Raw genomic sequence first — 20,277 nt, forward strand, 5'->3', positions numbered from 1 at the left:
CCTAGCAGTGCAAGTGTCAGCTGGCTGAGAACAGGCAGGGCACAATTTGCCCTCCAAAGGGCCTGTAAAAGTTGACTCACAAATAGGGCACCACTTTGATTTAGCTCAGTGTTTGCACAACAGCTATGCCATGCCTTGGGGGGATATAGGAGTAGGGGGTAGGAAAGGCAGAGGAGACTGGCAGGGAGGTACCAGGTATCTGAAACCAACCCACTGGTCAATACCCAATCCAGGAGAGAGAGAAAGGGTGCTTGCTATTCCCCCGCTCCCAAAAAACCTCCCCAAACATATAAAATACAAGTGAACTGTTACTTGACCGCTGCTGGAGAGGCAGAAGATCTGGCAGAACCATAAAGCTGAAGAAGGGAGCATGAGCATGGCTAGCACAGGCTATGCCACAGTTTTGAACTGCTATGGAAACTACAGACAGGAGGAAAATAGCCCATATCAGGGGTCCTCAAACTTCATTGCACCGTGAGCCCTTCTGACAACAAAGTTACTACATGACCCCTGGGGAGGGGGCACGGAGCTCAAGCCTGCTACCCCGAGTAAGGGGAGAGGGGGCTGCAGCTTGAGTTCCGACGCCCCAGGTGCGGATGGAGCTCAGGCTTCAGCTTGAGCCCCTGGTCCCAGCAAGTCTAATGCTGGCCCTGGTGACCTCATTAAAATGGGGTCCCAATCCACTTTGGTGTCCTGAACCACAGTTTGAGAACCGCTGGCCCATATGTAACAGAACTGTGGGAGACGCGGAGCTGCAGAAGGATAGATTATGAAATTCATAGTGCTATCCTCCCAATATTCACATTGTGCATCAGGTCTACAGGTATATATGGAATGAAACACTCAATTTTCCAGTTTCTCATTTATATCTTCCTAATTCTGTGTGTATGCAAGAGCTAACTGGAAGTAAGAAAACCATAAAGTGGAAAACAAGTATCTGACCTGACCATTAGTTCTGACTTCAAGCCGATGCCATCTTTTGTCAGTCAAGTTCAAGTGACTTGGGAAATGCAGCATCTCAGTGCCTGCACCATGGTTAATTTTCAACACAGGAATGCCACTGGAAAGTTCTAAAAGACCAACAAGAAAAATTAAAAAGTTACATTTTTAAAAATCTATCTGCAAATATATTTTTCCACTTTTGCTACGTTGGTGTATGTATTGACTTGATTAGTTTAACAATTATTGTCAACCACAGGTTACTGGGCTCAGTGAAGGAACTATGTGGTTACATTCTATAGCTAGTGTTATGTAGGAGAAGTTATTGTCTGTTGGCCTTGTTACTTATAATTGTATTAATGAGTATGCTGTTTGTTAATTAATTGTACGTGGAATCTGCTGACTGAACTGTGCAGAGAAAATACGCTGCACTAAACATTTTTTCATGATCAGGCTCTAAACCAAACATTGTAATCTATTCCTTACTAAGGCACTAATACCATATTACATTCTAAAGTAAAAATTCAGACTAATTACGTACATGCATGCATACAGGGTTTGCTATATCTCAACCCCTGTCTAAATTCATAAGTAAATACAAATTCAGCCTCACAGAAGCAAAGTAAAAATCAAGTCATAGATTAATATCCCAACATTTAGGACAATCTAAAATATACACAATTCTGCACACATCTTCTTTCACGAACTCACTGAAAATAATTGAGCAACAATTAAAAATTCATTGGATGTATAGACAACTTTAACTACTGCATATATGGCTTGGATGGTGCTGTGGGACTAGATTCATCCATCAAGTCATAGTCTGTTAAAGAAAACATGTTTCAAAAATGCCTTGAGACTGAAAGAATTTTAAGAAGTAGATTTCTGTCTTCACAAACCACAGAAAATGACATGCGACTGACTGCATTAATCATGTAATACCTGTCTCAAAAGTACCTGAACTCCTTTAAAGCACTAGATATTTCCTTGTGGGATTTTTTTTTTTTTTGTAAATCTGTCTGTTCTATTTCACTTTGATTTCTTTAGCTCTAGGATAGGCTCAGAACCATTAGTGTAAACTAAAAAATACCCACAATATCAAAGAAAAATGTTCTGCTAAAGTATATTTCAGGAGACTTTTTTTTAATTTTTCTAGGGTCTTGCATTCAAGAGACAAACTTTTTATGAATCCATCAGACTGAAGTAAGAATTCACACTATAATTACTATATTATCCATGCAACATCAATTCCTAGAGAATCCTTACTTCAAGTCCCTACAAAGCATTTAGTTATGTGCAATGTACAGCCTACAAGTACCTATTGCCATGAAGTTCTCTGGACTCCCAGGCTCTGGATCTGATAAAGGACCACTGTATAGTAAAAGCCCATCTGGAACCTCAGTAATAAACTCTAGGGATAGTAAGCTCTCAAAACAAGGCCTGATGGGTCGAAACCATGCATATCCATTTCCATGGAAACTGTGCTTAGTCTGCTGGCAGTCAGGTCCAAGAAATGAAGTAGAACAATGACATCTGAAAGAGCAAATCAGAGGAAGGCTAAAGCAAAATAAATAAATGAATAGATAAACTAAAAATACTATAATCAAAACATTTACTTTTAGTTAATCTACCAACCTGGGCTGGATATGATTCAGTGATCTAAAAGTTAGAAGGTCTGTGTCCAGTAACCAGTATCCTCAGTCATCTTGACCCTTTTTGAAAAGCTTTTCAACATAAACATTTCCTACTGTTTTCATAGTGACCCTACCCACGGAAGAAATCCCATGAGAATCCTATGAAAATTCTAAAAGGTTAATTGGGAATTAAATCTCGAAATCATGAAAGGAGCACTAAAGAGTGATGGAGCTGTGGAATCTGAAATCATCATAACAACCATTCACAAAATTATTCTAAATTGTTGAAGAACCGCATAGAGAGATGAGTTAACACCACTAACTTATTTGTGTTTTTTCATTGGTTTCCATTTAGGGCCTTATCTTGACAGTCCTTATTCAGACTATACTTTCAATGGCTTCAAGACTGCAGGACCAAGATCAGGCCCTTAATAAAGAACTGTTTTTATTATTAAGTTTACAGTCTTCTGCACATGTAACACTTTTCTGGATTTCCCTCCATTTGAAATGTACAGTTTATTGCCGATCTGAAGGTGCATCTATCACTTTTCTAGTCCTGTATCTTGTTAACTACATTTAACATTTTAAAAAAGAAATAAAAGAGACAGTACGAAAAGTTGCAGTGCAAGTTTCCTCACCTGTAACCATTCAGAGTGTCAATACATGTCCCACCATTGAGACACGGGCTTCGGGGGTAGGAGGCACAAGACTGATGAACTCGTTCTCTAGCGGAACAGGTGCAGACTGCACTGATGGTGATTGTTACAGAGACAAATGACACATCCCCAGCATCCATCACTGTTGGGATGTCACTCACTGTGAAGTAGTTTGTACAACCGCTGCCACCACTACAGTCTATTCTCCCACATTCGTCTACATCAATCTGTGAAATGTTCACTTTTAAAGCTGATTGGATCTAAGAGGAAACGCAGTTTAACAAATCACCAGTCTGTCCCTAATGGAATGTTTTCATTTGTTCCTTCAGTTCTGAAAATCCATACAATCATAAACTTTATGGAATACTTTAATTACACGAAAATTGGTCATTAATAGCCTAGACTTTGTGAGCAATCAAAGTGATTTAAAGGAAATTATATGTATTCAGTGTGCGTGAAAGTTTACAGTAGCAATATTTCCTGGAACTCAATAATTGCTATCACTGACAGCCAAATTATTAGAGCTGTTCTGGACTGTTAATAATATTTCTAAGGCACCAGAAAGTGCTAGACTGGCAGACGCCAGAGTGCAGGGAGTGGGATTGTGCCTAAAATCTTAGGGCAGTGTAAGGCACCCTTCTCTCCACCCTTGCTCACTCATAAAGGGCCAGGTCACAGCCAGCAAGAAAATTCCAAGTTAAGTTTTCTACTCACCCTGTTATGCCCACATACTGTAAATCATAAGTTCACTCCCCCAATACAGAAGCATGGCCTGACCAAGGCACACGCACAATTGAATCGAATTCAGGACTGCTGAGTACCCAGCCGAGTAGTGGACATGGCTTGCTACATAGGCAAGTTTTGAGGCATGTGTATCCTAGTTGCATTCAGACTCGCTGACACAACTCCACCACATCTGCATTTACCTCCCGCCATCTCTGCAAGAAGATGCAGTGATGTTCAGTGTGCAGGGTAATGTGGGATCTCTCTGCACAGGATTTCATTTTTTATTTATATATTTATTATTTGAATTACATGACTTCCTCGTTTGCATCATTGCAAGGGTAGAACAAAGCTCTTAGTGTCAAGGTTCTGACCCTTGATCCAAATTCTGAAGCTTTTCATGCACCCATGGAAAGGTCAAAACCTCTAATTCAGTATCAAATGGCATCCTAGAGTACGGTATCCTAGAGAGGCATCACATAGAGGCCAAAACGGAGACTGGGGCCCTATCGTATCGACACTACACAACACAGGCTGTGACCTAAAGACTTACACTCTGAATTGACAAGACAGGCAAAGGGTTGGTGGCAAACAGAGGTACAGAGAAGTAAGGAGCTTGCCTGACGTCACACAGCTGGTAATGGCAGAGCTGAGAATAACCTAGCTCTCCTGCCTCTCATCCAGCTCGCTATGCACTGGATCATGTGTCTCCCAATCAATCAATCAATGAATCAATCAATATTATTGTTTATTTGTGTTATTGTAACACCAAAGAGCCCCAGTGATGGCCCAGAACCCCATTGTGGTCGGCACTGTACAGACACAGAACAAAAAAACCCCAACCCCTATCCCAAAGAGCTTATACTGTAAGATAAAAAACAACAGATGGATATAGCTAGATGGGGGAGCACAAAGAAACAAAGACAATATAGTTGGCAAAGGAGAGTTTCAAGGAGGGCTTTGAAGGACGATAATAAGTTAGTTTTGTGGATGTTTACAGGGAGTTTGTCCGAGGCATGAGGGGCAGCATGGCAAAAAGCACAAAGGTGTCTGAAAATTTAACTTCTTGGGCTGACCAGAGGCAGTGTTTGGATATTGAATTAGAGGTTTTCACCTTTCTACGGGTGCATGAAAAGCTTCAGGGTTTGGACCATAGTGTCAGAACCTTGACACTAAGGGCTTTGTTCTACACTCACAATGTTGTAAACCAGGAGTAACTCCATGAAGATAACAGAATTCACCAATGTAAAACTACTGTGAGCTCAGACTTAGGGACTGGTAATTTTATATGTTTAATAAGCTGTTACTTTTAGTGGAACAATGTATGAAAAACAAATTAAAAATAAACTCTAATGGCCAAAAACAAATTTAAAAACCTTCCATTCTTTTCTTCTCTTTCCATTTTACTAGTGCCTTCATTTCAATCTACCATTCTTTTAAGAACTTCGACCTTTATGACTAATCTTCAATACATCCTCATAAATATTATGACATATATTGAAAGAAGGTAGAAATATATCACACAGTGACATGATGTATCCTGTCAATGCAATTATGGGGTATGCAGTCTACACATATTGCTGTTAGTGGGGATTCTGTATTAAAAAGGTTTAGACAGTTTTGCTATACTGCTACAGAAAAACATGGCACAGATAGACAATCATGATTCCTTCAGACTACTCGGATGGATGTCTTTGATTGTACACTAAGATCAGTTATCATAAAGCCATATCCAAAGAAGTGTAACAAATAAATACACTTCATCATTTATTTATTTATTTAAAATTTTAATGAATAATTCTAGCGCTAATTGCCAATTTTCTATGTTTATCGTTAACTGAAACATATCTACAAAAGATAATGGAGGAATTCTATATTTATGTTTTGTTTCTGTAAGTATAGAAAATTGGTGATAACTCATTAGAGCTATTCATTAAACTCTGAAAGGTGATAAATAATTAATAGAAATGCCGTTTCTTCAGTAAAATATGTGAAGCAAAAATTATCCTCTTGTTATCACTATGATGAATCATCCCACTATGTATTATGAAGCAGAGTCTATTTGAAATCAATGTAACTTTCCATATTATCATTGTAATTGCTCTATAAATATACAAGAGAAGGAGCAGTTATTTTGCATGAATAGTATCTGCCTCTCTGATTCTGTGACCTTGGCCATTTGAAGGATTCTAATACTCTATATTGTTGTTTAATAGACAAAATTACGTACTTTGCAGTCTGATAAAAGTTGGGCAGGTGGCGAGTTGTGATTACTGCTCCTGACTGGCTAAGAATTACACACAATCTATTTATTATCACTGAAACCACTTCATGTCTCCATCTCCCCTCCTCTCCCTTTTCTCTCATCTCCCTGTTGTGTCTTATCTTTTAGATCGTAACCTCCTTGCAGCAGGGGCTGTTATTTACTATGTGCTTGTACAGCAGCTGGCACACTGGGGCTTCTTAGACACCAAGGCCAGAAGGAACCACTGTGATCACCTAGTCTGACCCCAGCCCTGTAGAACACAGGCCATAGAATTGATTTCCCCAAAATAATTCCCAGAACAGATCTTTTAGAAAAAACACCCAATCTTGATTTAAAAATTGCCAGTGATGGAGAATCCACCACAACCCCAGTAAATTGTTACAATGGTTAATTACCCTCATTGTTAAAAATCTCTGCCTTGTTTCCAGTCTGAATTTGTCTAGCTTCAACTTCTGGCCATTGCATTGTGTTATACCTTTCTTTGCTAGATTGAAGAGCCCATAATCAAATATTTGTTCCCCATGTAGGTACTTATAGATTGTGATCAACTCTTTCCTTAACCTTCTCTTTGTTAAGATAAATAGGTTGAGCTCCTTGAATCTATCACTATAAAGCAGGTTTCTAATCTTTTTATCATTCTTACAGTTCTTCTCTGGACCCGCTCCAATTTTTCAACATCTTTCTGAAACTGTGGACACCAAAACTGAAAAAAAAATATTTCAGCAGCAGTCGCACCAGTGCCAAATACAGAGGTAAAATAACTTCTCTTCTCCTATTTGAGATCCCCCTCTGTTTATTGCATTAGCTCCTTTGGTCACAGCATCGCAGCAGGACCTCATGTTCAGCTGATTATCCACCATGACCTCCAAATCTTTTCCAGAGACATTGCTTTCCATGATAGGGTCCCACATCCTATAGTATGGCCTACATTCTTTGTTTCTAGATGTATACATTTAGCCATATTAAAATGCATATAGTTTGCTTATGCCCATATTACCAAGCAGTCCAGATGGTGGCTCAGCATTAGTGATCATTTTCTTCATTATTTCCCACTTCCTCAACTTTTGTGTTATCTACAAACTTTATCAGGTAATTGATAAAAATGTTAAATAGCATAGGGCCAAGAACCAATTCCTGTGGGACCACATTAGAAACACACTGATTCAGTGATGATTCCCCATTTACAGTTATATGTTGAGACCTATCAGTTACCCATTTTAATCCTTTTAATATGTTCCATGTTCATTTTAATTTTATATCATCCTAGTTTTGTAATCAAAATGTCATGCGGAACCAAGTCAAATGCCTTACAAAAGCCTAAGTATATTACATCAACAATAATCATCAATCAAACTTGTAATTTCATAAAAATATCAAGTTAGCTAGACAGGATCTATTTTCTATAAACCCATCTTGATTGGCATTAATTATATTACCTTCCTTTTAATTCTTGATTAATCAAGTCAAACTGACAGGGCTATAACTACATGGGTCCTCCCATTTACCCATTTTAAAGATTAATATTTTGGTTGGCCTCTGGGCAATACTGCATAGTAGATATTAAGTAATAATAATAATATTTTTAATATGCGCACACACAAAAATATCACACAAAACTAACCAAAGTGCTATGATTCGGAGGAGGAGACTGCCCTCTCCTAACTAAAAAAGTAGCCAGACAAATTGAAATGGAATTTTGTATAAAAGGGATTGATGAGAGGAAGAAAATTAAACGAAAAAGCTGTGATACAAATTTGTATAACAAAACTTCAAGTGAAGCAAAAAGTAAATCAGTAGGCCTGGTATGCTCTTCCATAGTGTGGCTGTGTCTGCATAAAGGATGCTAGTATAGTTAGTTTATATCTATGCAAACCACCCTAATGTTAAGTTCATTGAATTAAAACTGGGGCACATACCTTGTTTTTAAATGCTGCCATTTCACCATGCACTTTTTCTGGTCTATAATAAGAAGAGCCACCACAAACTGCAAATCTTAAGTTTGTCTGTCTTCCGTCAACGTTCATCATACTGAAGATAGTGATATCACTAGGATGAGCTGAGAAGATTTCTGCCAGTAACTCTTTAAATTTGTCATGTCTGCTTTTCCCATATTCATCTTTCCTTATAAACTCCTCCACTGTAATACCTGAGATGGGGATTCACAAGTACAATATACTAAAATGAAATGCCTGCAGAGCTTTGGTTAATCTCTCAACTCACCCCAGCCCAACAGCACTAGATACACACTGCAAATGCATCTATCCTACAATCACATCTAAGTAATAGTTTTTCAAATACAGCAGCAACCAAGCTCAAACAGCAAATGAAACTTACCTGCCAGACGTACAGTAGCTGAATTGCGTATGGCTTCATTTTCCAACTCTTTGACATGGATCTGTACTGTAGATATTACATCAGGCCAGACTCCATCTGAAACTCTGATTCTTAAGTTGTATGTCCCCTGAGGAGCATTATCCACCATTACCAAAGAGCCAGTCCTTTGATTTAATTTGAAAAACCTAGAAGTAAAGCTTCAAATCATGAAAAGCCTAATAAGTCAAACCAGAAACATCCTCTACTCATTATTGAATTGGTTTCTTTCAGCATACACGTTCTACCATATGAGGGCCTGACCGAGCAACACAGGTATATGGCCTCGTAAGCTACAAAAGCCCTAGAAAGTTGGTATGGAGGATCCGTGGTCAACTGATGGGTACCAGAGCCCAATCTCAGAAAGGCACTAAAAAGAAAAAACTTTGTACTGGGAAGTTGTGGAGAAGCTTGGGAAGAGTTTATAAAAATGAGTAGCTTTTCTGCAATTCCCAAGCCCATGAGCTTTCCCCTCCTGACCCAGAGCATGTAGTCTATAGGAATTAGTACAGCTTTATGGCTCAAACTCAGGAATACCCTTGCACAGGTCCCAGTGGTGAGTAGGGAGGAGTGATAAGAGGAGGGAGCAAACCCTCTAGTCCCACACTGGTGCCTGTCAAAGAGAAGTTTCAAGGGAGATGTCTTGCATCGTGCCCATGAGCTATGATGAAAGGGGCAGTTTTGAGTGGCTGTGGAGGTCTACTATGGCCAGGTCACTACTATGGAATAGTACCCTCTTATGGTTTAGTACCCTCAATGGCTGCTGACAGGCAGAAGCTCCAGCTGCAACTCTGGGCTCGCTAAGGCTTTAACACCTTCATTTTCTAGGGAAAAGAAAGCTTGGTTTTGTTTTTATTTTGGGAAACAGAGACAAAGCCACTTCAGAACTACATTTCTGCTAATGGCACCCCACATTTTGTGATGTGGGCAGATGAATTAGTATCGTCTAGGGGCCCAGTTCAACACTGGCATGAACAGACACAACTACAAAGAATTAAAACAAGTTGTGACTGCTTATGCAGTGGGGAATTTAGCTCTAGGAGGAGATCATCCAAATTCACTTTCACTTGTGATATCTTGCGTTATTCTACTCTTTGCTCATACTGGTTGCCTTTATGCGATCAAATACAAATAGATTATAACACCTGGGGGCGGAAAGGGAGGAAATGAAACTGCAGCCTATTTTTATTTTGGGTCTAATACAAAGCACACCCTTAATGCCTAGGAAAAGTAATGGAGAGCTCTACTTAAAAATGAACAGCATGATGTGGCCCTACATTATTTGAGATGAAGATAAATATTGTGTACACCACCAATTCCTTGAAACCTAGTTATATCAACAAAAAAGAACATTCGGGAGGTACGTTCCTTGTTGCATGGGATAATCCTGGCTTTTACACATATAACGTACACAGGGAAATCTCATGGTGAGTAAAAAAATTACAGAAGCATAAACATTAAATATTACTCAGTTTGACACAAATACAATCCTCACTTGAGCATTTTTCCTTCAGAGAGAAATGTTTTATTGTCCCAGTCATCCTGATCTGGTGCAAACACTTCCCCAAGCACTGTTGTTGACCATTTCCCTGTTGAGATAAATTATAATAAATCTGCATTTAATTTTTGGTTTTCAAAGGATTTTAAATTCCACTGCATTCATTACTTCATTTATCATTTTCATATTCCTGTTTGATTTTGGTGAAGGTTATGATCCAAGGCTCTTAAACAATGCATAGCCTGTAGTCTGAGCTCTCCTCCAAGTACACCTGGAAAGCTGGGTAAAGACCACAGACATTGCATAAAGGAGGGAAAAAACCCACAAATAATCAGTAAAAAGAAATAAGAATATAAAACTACAGTATATAAACTGATCTTTTGAGACAAAAAGTTACTAAACCAGAAGCTGAAGACCCAGATGCTCCAATCTGGGGAAGCCATTTTACTCTGCATCACTAGCAAAATCTGCATATAAAGCCATTACTGCTACTCCAGTATTCTGCACCAGAAGAGAATCAGAATAGCAGCTCTCCCTGAGCAAGGAAAAGAGAGAGCATTGGCAGGATGCCTCTATGCCATTCCAATTCTTGGCTATGTTTTCAGCCCCCTGTGGCTCTTGTGACCTAGTGTAAAGTAGAACAGCGGCTCGAACACAGCAAGACGAGCCTGCAGAGAGCAGCAGTGTGATCAGGAGAGTAGAGAGTGAGCTTTAACACCCCTTTGCACACCATACTCTGTGCAGTTTAGTTATAGTCGTGATCTGGCAAAATGTGGGTGCTGAGATAAAATGGTGATGAGCACGGTAAAAGAAACCTATACAAAGTAGAACAGAAATTGAATAGACTATTTTTAAATTCAGAACTTCAGAGTCTACCCTACTTAACCTAGCCTGCTCTACTGTAGAACTTGCTTACACTGGCTTTTGGTTTAAGTGCACCTAATTCAACAAAATTAGGTGCATGCTTAATTCAATGCAAAATAGTTTTCTTTACATATTGGACCTCCTGCCACCAATACTCATCAGGCATGCTGGCAGGGTAACTCTAACCTAGATATACAGTTAAACTGTGTCTTCATTTCAAATGCTTTTAGGATGATGAGCCATCTCGCACAAAACAAGCAATTAATAATGGACACAGGGATACCCTACGATCTTCACTTCTTTATTTTATGGGATTTATTTATTTTTCATTGTATTAAAACCAAAGCAACAAAAATATACTTATGTATTAAAATTATATATTTACCACATACTAACAAAGAAATTGCTGGAATGCATAGCTACAGTTAAAGCTTCCCAGTGCTTTCATTCTAAGCCCCTATTTTCAGTCACTTGTTAAAAATCCCCTATTTTTTTTTCAGGCTCTGCCCAAGGGGAAAAAAATTCCCCCGCAAAATGAGTAGAGTCATTTTTGGAAACAGAGAGAGCAAAAAAACACTTTTTGCTCATTATTATTGTTCTTGTATAGACAAATACATACATGTTTAAAAAACAAAAGATAGATAATTACAAATATATAAATCTTCCTCAGTAGATGATGCTTTCACATTATGACCCAGACCTTGCAAACAGATGTGCCAGCATGAGCCCATTCAGTCATGACTCTGTATATCTGTTTGCAGAATTGGATGCTTAATCTATAAATATACAGAATATTAAAGATACAATAGCAATAACAACTTAAAGAAAAAATTACTGATAGCAAGTAAAATTTTAACTTTTCTATGCATCTGGCTCCTTCTCTGTACACCACCTACCTCTATGGGTATAGACAAAGATTTCCTTATAGCCAGCTTCATGGCTGTTATCATTTTCATCACCAACTGTTATGGTCAAGGTGTTTGTAGCACTCATAGATGGATTCCCACTATCTGTTATAATTACAGGAAGGTGGAACACCTTCTGCTTTTCTCTGTCAAAGGACCTTAGTGCTGTAATGGTTGCTGTGTTATTTCTGTTGTCAGTAAGAGAAAAATCCAAAGAATTCTGATAATCGGGTGGCAGCAAAAATGTAAACGGCGGCCCATTTTCATCACTGTCTGGATCCACAGCATGCAGCAGCTTTGATGTATAGTTCATATACACCAACTGAGGTCCCACCACATTTTCCCAAACAATGGGCATATATGATGCCTCAAACCTTGGCTCATTGTCATTAATATCTAGCAAGTTAATCAGGACTGTAACACTTCCAGTTTGGGCAGGAATCCCTTGATCTGAAGCCTGTATGATTAAATTGTATTGCTGAATGACTTCACGATCCAGGGTACTTGCAACAGTCACATGACCATCTGGGTCAACTGCAAACTGTCTGATAGGATCTGAATCTGATTTAATAAAATAGATAATGTCCCCGTTCAAACCAGAATCCTCATCGGTCGCTCTCACTGTGGTGACTGTAGTTCCCACAGGTATGTTCTCAAAGAAAGGGTTAGTTTGGATAAACTGGGAATTGAAAACTGGGCTGTGGTCATTACAATCTTCAACTTCAATCAAGCAGGTTGCAACACTGGAAAAATCAAGATCTTCCACTTTAATCGTAAGGTTAAACCACCTTTCATGCGGTTTCTCATAATCCAGTTTCTTTTTCAATCTGATAGTTGCATGTTGACCTTCTTTGTTACTTTCAATGTAAAACTTCTGATCTGGATCTCCCCCAATAATGCTGAATGTTAAGTGAGCATTTTCCCCAGTGTCTGCATCTGTAGCTGACACTTTCAGAACTTCTGAGTTGACTGCACTATTTTCAGGGATCGCTGCCTGCCAGACCTCCTCAACGAATTCAGGTATATGATCATTGACATCTGCAATCCAGACAGTGGCAGTACCAGTTCCTGTCAACCCTCCCCCATCTCTTGCCTCAACAGTAAGGAAATATTTATCAGTCTTCTCTCTATCCAGCATTCCCGCTGCTACACGTATTGTGCCACTATTGGGGGTGATATTAAAGAAGTCTGTAGCAAACCCAGTTTTTACATTGTCAATTATCCTATATGTCAAAATTGCATTAACACCTACATTCAGATCATCTAAATCCACAGCTGTCATTTCCATAACCGAAGTGTCTGCAGGAGAATTTTCTAAGACACTCCCATTGCAGTCATCAGGCATGCAGGTAAATATGGGGGAATTGTCATTTATATCCCACACATTAATGATAACATCAGCAAATCCAGTAAGTCCTTCTCCTCCCTCATCAGTAGCCAACACAACAAATCTCCAAAGTGCTCGCTCTTCCCGATCAAGCATCTTCTGTGAGTAAATGCTGCCTGTGTTCTCATCAATTGTGAAGACATCAGTTGCACCATGTCCATGCAGAGAATATCTCAAATCGCCTTCATCCATGCTGCTATCAGGATCATTTGCTACAACCTACAAAGGTTTTGCAAACACATACATCATGTTAGTGACCGAACATGCAATTCCTGAATTATATCCTATCTGCTACTACATCCTATCACAGATGGATAGTTATAGACTCTTCACACTATAGCAGTATAATTATCTATGTTTTCTTTCTTATTTTTATAGTAATAATTGAACTACAGAATATAAAAAAGCTAGTAGATTACAAAGTTAATTATTTGGCATAAGCAATAGTTCTTAGGGTTACAAAAGATCATCCATGCTTGTTCAATATTAGTGCCACAATCATTTTCTTCACACACACACACAAAAAAAACCCTACATGCTTTTCTCTCTCCACTGATGAAATACATTTTCTTCGCAAAACTTGGTTTCACTGACATATTACAACAATACTGGACTATTCTTCTATTGAAATATGACTAACATCTAGAACTCCATATAGTACCTGAAGTATAAAGATGGGTAATCCATCCAGTTCTTCAATCACACTTCCATAGTATTCATTGATAGAGAAAACTGGAGCCTCATCATTTTTATTCACAACATTGATTATGATAATTGCATAATCTTCCCATTTACCATCAGAGGCCAACAAGTGAAGTTCATACATTTTCGCTTCTTCATAATCCAGGGGCTGAGCAATAAAGATGGCTCCTGTTTCTGGTTCAATGTCAAGTACTCCACCAGTGTTTCCAGCTGTGATCTGGTACCTTAATTTAGCATTTGCTCCTGCCAGTACCCAAAGAATATTAAATAAGATACGTATCATTTGAGGGTATTGAAATATACATTTACTTTGTACCTCTTCTACTGGATCACATTATTGATCATTATTAATTGTGTTCTATATTAATCACACCAATCAGTTCTTATCCTGATTAAAATCCACCCACAATGTCCTATCTCATTTCAAAAGTTTCACGTGATTAACTATAACAAGAGAGTCAGTATATAGTACTATAGTTAGGTGGTCTTTTAAAATGCATAGCCAAGTAAAAATATTTACAAGCATTTTTCTATTTCCAGGTCACAATAAGTCTAATATCTATGATAAGTTTCCATGGAACAAAATGTCTCTTGAACTAATTTCAGTGGACTAAATTTTGCCCTCACTTAGTACCCCATGTTGGGTATAGGAAGGCCAGTAAGACTGACCAAGTGTACAACTCATGGCAACTATAGTAAATGGTAACCTGTTTATAACAATAAATTAGCATTATAAAATTACAGAAACATCTCATGAAGTAGTTCTTATTCCAAACTCAGCTTCACAGTTCATAGAGCCACAGATTTTAAGGCCAGAAGGGATGACTATGATCATTCAGGCTTACTTCCTACGTAACAGAGGCTATAGAATTTCAGACACAATAGGGGCTCTTGGATTAGTCCAAATAAAGATATTTTACCTTTTCATTCTGGTTCCCCCCTTCTTGCCTCCAATTTTCTTGTCACTCTACTCCCTCCCCACTTCACACCTGCAATTTCAATTACTTAACTTGGCTGAGAGGCCAGAGACAAAGGGCCAGATCCGTAGTCCTCCTAAGGCAGCTTCTCCACCACCACGAAGCAGACTTCAACTCAACGCACATGGCCAGCTAAGGAGCTTCCCTTGTGTCAGGGAATCATCCAGTGGCATAGGTACAGCATAGCTAGCTTTGCCCTTGCTCCCTTGCAGCCCTTAGTATAGGTGAATGTGGCCAGTGTGCCCGTGCATTTCAGAGACCTTCTACTGTCAGAATAGACCCTTGAGGCAGTAAAAACTAGTGCAACTTGGATTAGCCTCCAATTTTAGAAAGCACTTAAGCATGTGCTAAAATTCATCCTTGTTCAGGAGATCAGTTGCTCAACTTCAGGCAGTTTCTTCCATGGGATTTAGGTACATGTTTAACTGCATTTCTGAATACGGATATTTTTCTGAAATTGGGATTAAGGACAGAAACAGTGCTCAGCAGCATAATGATCAGCGATCCAGAAAGGTAGCTGCAAACCACCTTTACAGCCCTCTTCAGATTTTGACTGCCAAATGGCCAGTCCTGAAAATCTGGCCTCATATCAATACCTTTGCATCAGTCAATCAGGTAAAATCATAGTACAACTAAGCCTACTGAAATAACCTACTAGCGATAGCCATATTAATAGCTGTACTTATGTGTCACACAATCCCCAAAACTGATAAAAAATATACTATTCCAGTCTGTGTCGAGTCTTGTGAAACTTCTGTTCTTTCCTTTACACCAACAAACTCCTCCTCTCCTACTACCAAAGCACAGACTCTAAGAGCCATCCCATTCACCACTTGCCACACAGAAAATCATGCCCACAGCAAACAGAATCTACACTGGAGATCAGAGGAATACCACATTTATTCTAATTTAGTAGTCAGTAGGATGGGTGGTTTCCTAACACATGGCAATACATAAAATATATACACGAAAAGGGTCTGATTATGTGACAAATTTGCTTGTCTCTACAATAATTGTTTCGAAACTCTTGACCGTTCATGATGATCGATCCCTACATTTCTTTGTCTCCAAACCATTTATTAAGTCAAATTTCATGTAAGACAACACTATTCCTCAGTGTGCCAAACAAGAGACAATACAACAGATATACTGTCAATACAAAGAGAACACATTAATTTCATTGAGATTCAATCTGAATCATTCTAGTTAACTGGGAAAATATTTTTATCACCACCTTTCTTTTTAAAAAGGGTATGATCTATACCAAATTTGTGTATGCTGGCACAGAAGTTATTCACCAACATCCCATGTTAATGTATTACCTCACATAATAGAGTTATTTAGCTGATGCCTCACAGTCCCATTATGAAGTAATGTTCATGCCCTGTGAGTTTAGACATAAAGAAGTTTTAAAATGTAGAGACATTTTCCCTCCTAACACCACTAAATATGTCTTAGTGTGCTGAAATTAACTCATTAATATTTTAGATGCAGCTATGGGGAATTCCAGTACTTTACCTTCATCTTCATCATTAGCACTGACTGTAATGACAGTAGAACCCACATCCTGGTCTTCATCCACATTAACTTCATAGACACTCTGACTGAAGACAGGTTTGTTATCATTCACGTCGCTGATAAAAATGCGCACGTAGGCTGTGTCTAGAGACACAAGAAACAAGAGATTAAAATACTCAGCTGTGCCACTTCTGTCAGCTACAATTCCTTAAACTGTCTAGCTGCACATTAAATGAAGACGAATATGCAGACAATACAGAAACAAACCCTTAGGGTTATGGACAATTTATATACCAACATTACTCAAAAGCACTTGGATATCAAATGAATGTCACATCCAATTTGTTTAAACAGATAACATGTGAATAATTGATGCCTAATATGGCAATTGTACAGTTTTAAGTCATAACTTTTTGTCCTGAAGCCACAAAAGCCCAGTTTTAACACTTTGTTTAAACACAACCAATGTGATTTCTTTTAAATCTTGAGCTTTTCGGTTCAGCATTTCATTACTGGCCCAGACTCAGTGCAGTGCAGCACACAATGCTTTGAGAAGCCCCGCCATTACCCAGACTAGGCTTGCATCCCATGTAAAAGTAGTAGGTATGGTTTTGCTAGTTAGGAATTACTCTCTAAAATCCATCAACTCTAAGGTGATAATTTTCTTTAGTTTCAGAACTGAAAACTTGCCTGGTCATCATATTAAATATTTCTTCCAGTTCTGAGACAACTGACACACAGAGAAACAATAAAAAAAACCCTTTTACAAGTGAGCTTGGATAAAAATAAATTACAATTTAAAACTTGATTAAAGGGTTTTCTTTTACAGGAAGAGAGCTAAAATCACACTTGATACACTGGTTCATTTCTTACCAGAGTTTGGCCGCCCATATTTTCCAGGTCGAGCAGATTCAAAACCATCTATCGACTTTACTTCCAAGAGATATGACCCCTTCTTCTCTCTGTCAAATACTGAGGTACTGTATATGGACCCTGTCTGTGAGTCTAAGCGAAAACATGTATAGTCCCCACTACGGTCATGTAACAGAAAGTAAGTGATCTGAAAGGTTAAAAAGAAGATGATTATGCCATACTTCCATTCTGTTGGATAGCTCACAAGTGAACAATTATTCAAGAAAGAACAAATGGTCTTGTAGATAAAGCAGTAGGCCAGGACTCAAGACATCTGGGTACAATTCCCAATTCTGTTACAGACTCCCTGTGTAATCATGAGCAAATCACTTAACTTCCTTGTGCCTATAAGTAAAATGGAGATAATCATACTTATTTTCTCCTGTCCTTTATCTGTCTTGTCTATCTAGATTGGAAGTTCTTTGGCACAGGCATTGTCTCTTACTACAGATTTGTAAAGTGCTTTGTACAATGAGCCCCAACCTCAGCTGGAGCCTCTAGATGCTACTGTAACACACACAAAAATAAAGAAATAAAAATAAGCAAAAGCATAAGCAAATTCGAATTTTAAGAACATATTCAAAATTATGGGCCAAATTCTGATATGCATTATACGCATGGGTGGGTTTGACTGACTGGTGGGTACCCAAGCGCAACATTTGTCTGTAAGGACAAGCCAAGATTTTCAAAAGTGACAACGGATTTTTGGATACTTTATTTCTTGGATGCTCAATTTGAGACACTAAAGACGTGGCTGATTTTCTCAACGCTTTCTGAAAATCAGGCCCCTTTCAAGCATCTCACACTGAGCACGTGGTTCGGACAGAGGCATCCTTTAGGGGAGGATCTATTAATGGAGATTCTCTGTGTCCTAGTAAAGAGGAGAGAAGGGAAGATGATAAAATACAGGTAGGATTTGATGAGAAACTGTCACATGAAAAAGAGTCCCATTCAATTACATCATGTAATGGCAGACAGCTAAAAAGTGACAAGTTTTTTAAAGTGCTTATATAGAAATGCTAGAAGTCTAAATAATAAAATGGGTGAACTAGAGTGCCTCGTATTAAATGAGGATATTGATATAATAGGCATCACAGAAACTTGGTGGAATGAGGATAACCAATGGGACATGTAATATCGGGGTACAAAATGTATCAGGACAGAATAGGTCGTGCTGCTGGGGGAGTGGTACTGTATGTGAAAGAGGGCACAGAATCAAATGAAGTAAAAATCTTAAATGAAACAAACTGTACCACAGAATCTCTGTGGATAGTAATTCCATGCTCTAATAATAAAAATATAGCAGTAGGGATATATTACCGACCACCTGACCAGGATGGTGATAGTGAAATGCTCAGGGAGATTAGAGAGGCTACAAAAGTAAAAAACTTAACAATAATGGGGATTTCAACTATCCCCATATTGGCTGGGTGCATGTCACCTCAGGATGGGATGCAGAAACAAAGTTTCTTGACACCCACCAGAGGAGGGGCAATTCTTGATTTAGTCCTAAGTGCAGCACAGGATCTGGTCCAAGAGATGAATATAGCTGGACCGCTTGGTAATAGTGACCATAATATACTTAAATTTAACACCACAGCAGCCCAACACTGTAGTATTTAATTTCAGAAAGGGGAACTACACAAAAATGAGGTGGTTAGTTAAACAGAAATTAAAAGGTACAGTGCCAAAAGTGAAATCCCTGCAAGCTGAATGGAAACTTTTTAAAGACACCGTAATAGAGGCTCAACTTAAATGTATACCTAAAATTAAAAAAAACATAGTAAGATAACAAAAAAAGTGCCACCATGGCTAAACAACAAAGTAAAAGAAGCAGTGAGAGACAAAAAGGCATCCTTTAAAAAGTAGAAAGTTAAATCCTAGTGAGGAAAATAGAAAGGAGGATAAACTCTGGCAAATGAACTGTAAATATATAATTAGGAAGGCCAAAAAAAGAATTTGAAGAACAGTTAGCCAAAGACTCAAAAAGTAACAGCAATTTTTTTTTTAAATACATCAGAAGCAGGAAGCCTGCTACACAACCAGGGGGGCCACTGGACAATCGAGATGCTAAAGGAGCACTCAAGGACGATAAGGCCATTGTGGAGAAACTAAATTAATTCTTTGCATCAGTCTTCACAGCTGAGGATGTGAGGGAAATTCCCAAATCTGAGCCATTCTTTTTAAGTGACAAATCTGAGGAACTGTCCCAGATTGAGGTGTCATTAGAAGAGGAGGTTTTGGAACAAATTGATACACTAAACAGTAGTAAGTCACCATAATAAGTCAGGACCAGACATTATTCACCCAAGAGTTCTGAAGGAACTCAAATGTGAAATTGCAGAACTACTAAGCCCTGGTCTACACTAGGACTTTAGGTCGAATTTAGCAACGTTAAATCGATTTAAACCTGCACCCGTCCACACAGTGAAGCCCTTTATTTCGACTTAAAGGGCTCTTAAAATCGATTTCCTTACTCCACCCCTGACAAGTGGATTAGCGCTTAAATCGACGTTCCCAGCTCGAATTTGGGGTACTGTGGACACAATTCGATGGTATTGGCCTCCGGGAGCTATCCCAGAGTGCTCCATTCTGACCGCTCTGGACAGCACTCTCAACTCAGATGCACTGGCCAGGTAGACAGGAAAAGAACCACAAACTTTTGAATCTCATTTCCTGTTTGGCCAGCGTGGCAAGCTGCAGGTGACCATGCAGAGCTCATCAGCACAGGTGACCATGATGGAGTCCCAGAATCGCAAAAGAGCTCCAGCATGGACCGAACGGGAGGTACGGGATCTGATCGCTGTTTGGGGAGAGGAATCCGTGCTATCAGAACTCCGTTCCAGTTTTCGAAATGCCAAAACCTTTGTGAAAATCTCCCAGGGCATGAAGGACAGAGGCCATAACAGGGACCCGAAGCAGTGCC

General features: G+C 38.9%; 1 protein-coding gene across 1 annotated transcript in view; it reads right to left on the reverse strand.

The window, feature by feature from the left end:
• The window catches only part of LOC311529056 (neural-cadherin-like), a gene marked incomplete at its 3' end in the record, with an annotated part of 107,034 nt that overhangs the window by 19,399 nt on the left and 67,358 nt on the right, over window positions 1–20,277 (reverse strand). Inside the window, exons 15-24 of the mRNA XM_084644723.1 lie at window positions 17,313–17,499; window positions 16,440–16,583; window positions 13,904–14,187; window positions 11,847–13,461; window positions 10,084–10,177; window positions 8,553–8,737; window positions 8,135–8,364; window positions 3,212–3,489; window positions 2,258–2,472; window positions 943–1,070 (exon numbers count right to left, since the gene is read on the reverse strand). Coding sequence (XP_084500849.1) covers window positions 943–1,070; window positions 2,258–2,472; window positions 3,212–3,489; window positions 8,135–8,364; window positions 8,553–8,737; window positions 10,084–10,177; window positions 11,847–13,461; window positions 13,904–14,187; window positions 16,440–16,583; window positions 17,313–17,499 — 3,360 coding nt within the window. The remainder of the gene's footprint in view (window positions 1–942; window positions 1,071–2,257; window positions 2,473–3,211; window positions 3,490–8,134; window positions 8,365–8,552; window positions 8,738–10,083; window positions 10,178–11,846; window positions 13,462–13,903; window positions 14,188–16,439; window positions 16,584–17,312; window positions 17,500–20,277) is intronic.

Source organism: Lepidochelys olivacea (genome assembly GCF_965140295.1).
Source record: "Lepidochelys olivacea isolate rLepOli2 genome assembly, chromosome: 12".
Classification (NCBI taxonomy): Eukaryota; Metazoa; Chordata; order Testudines; family Cheloniidae; genus Lepidochelys; species Lepidochelys olivacea.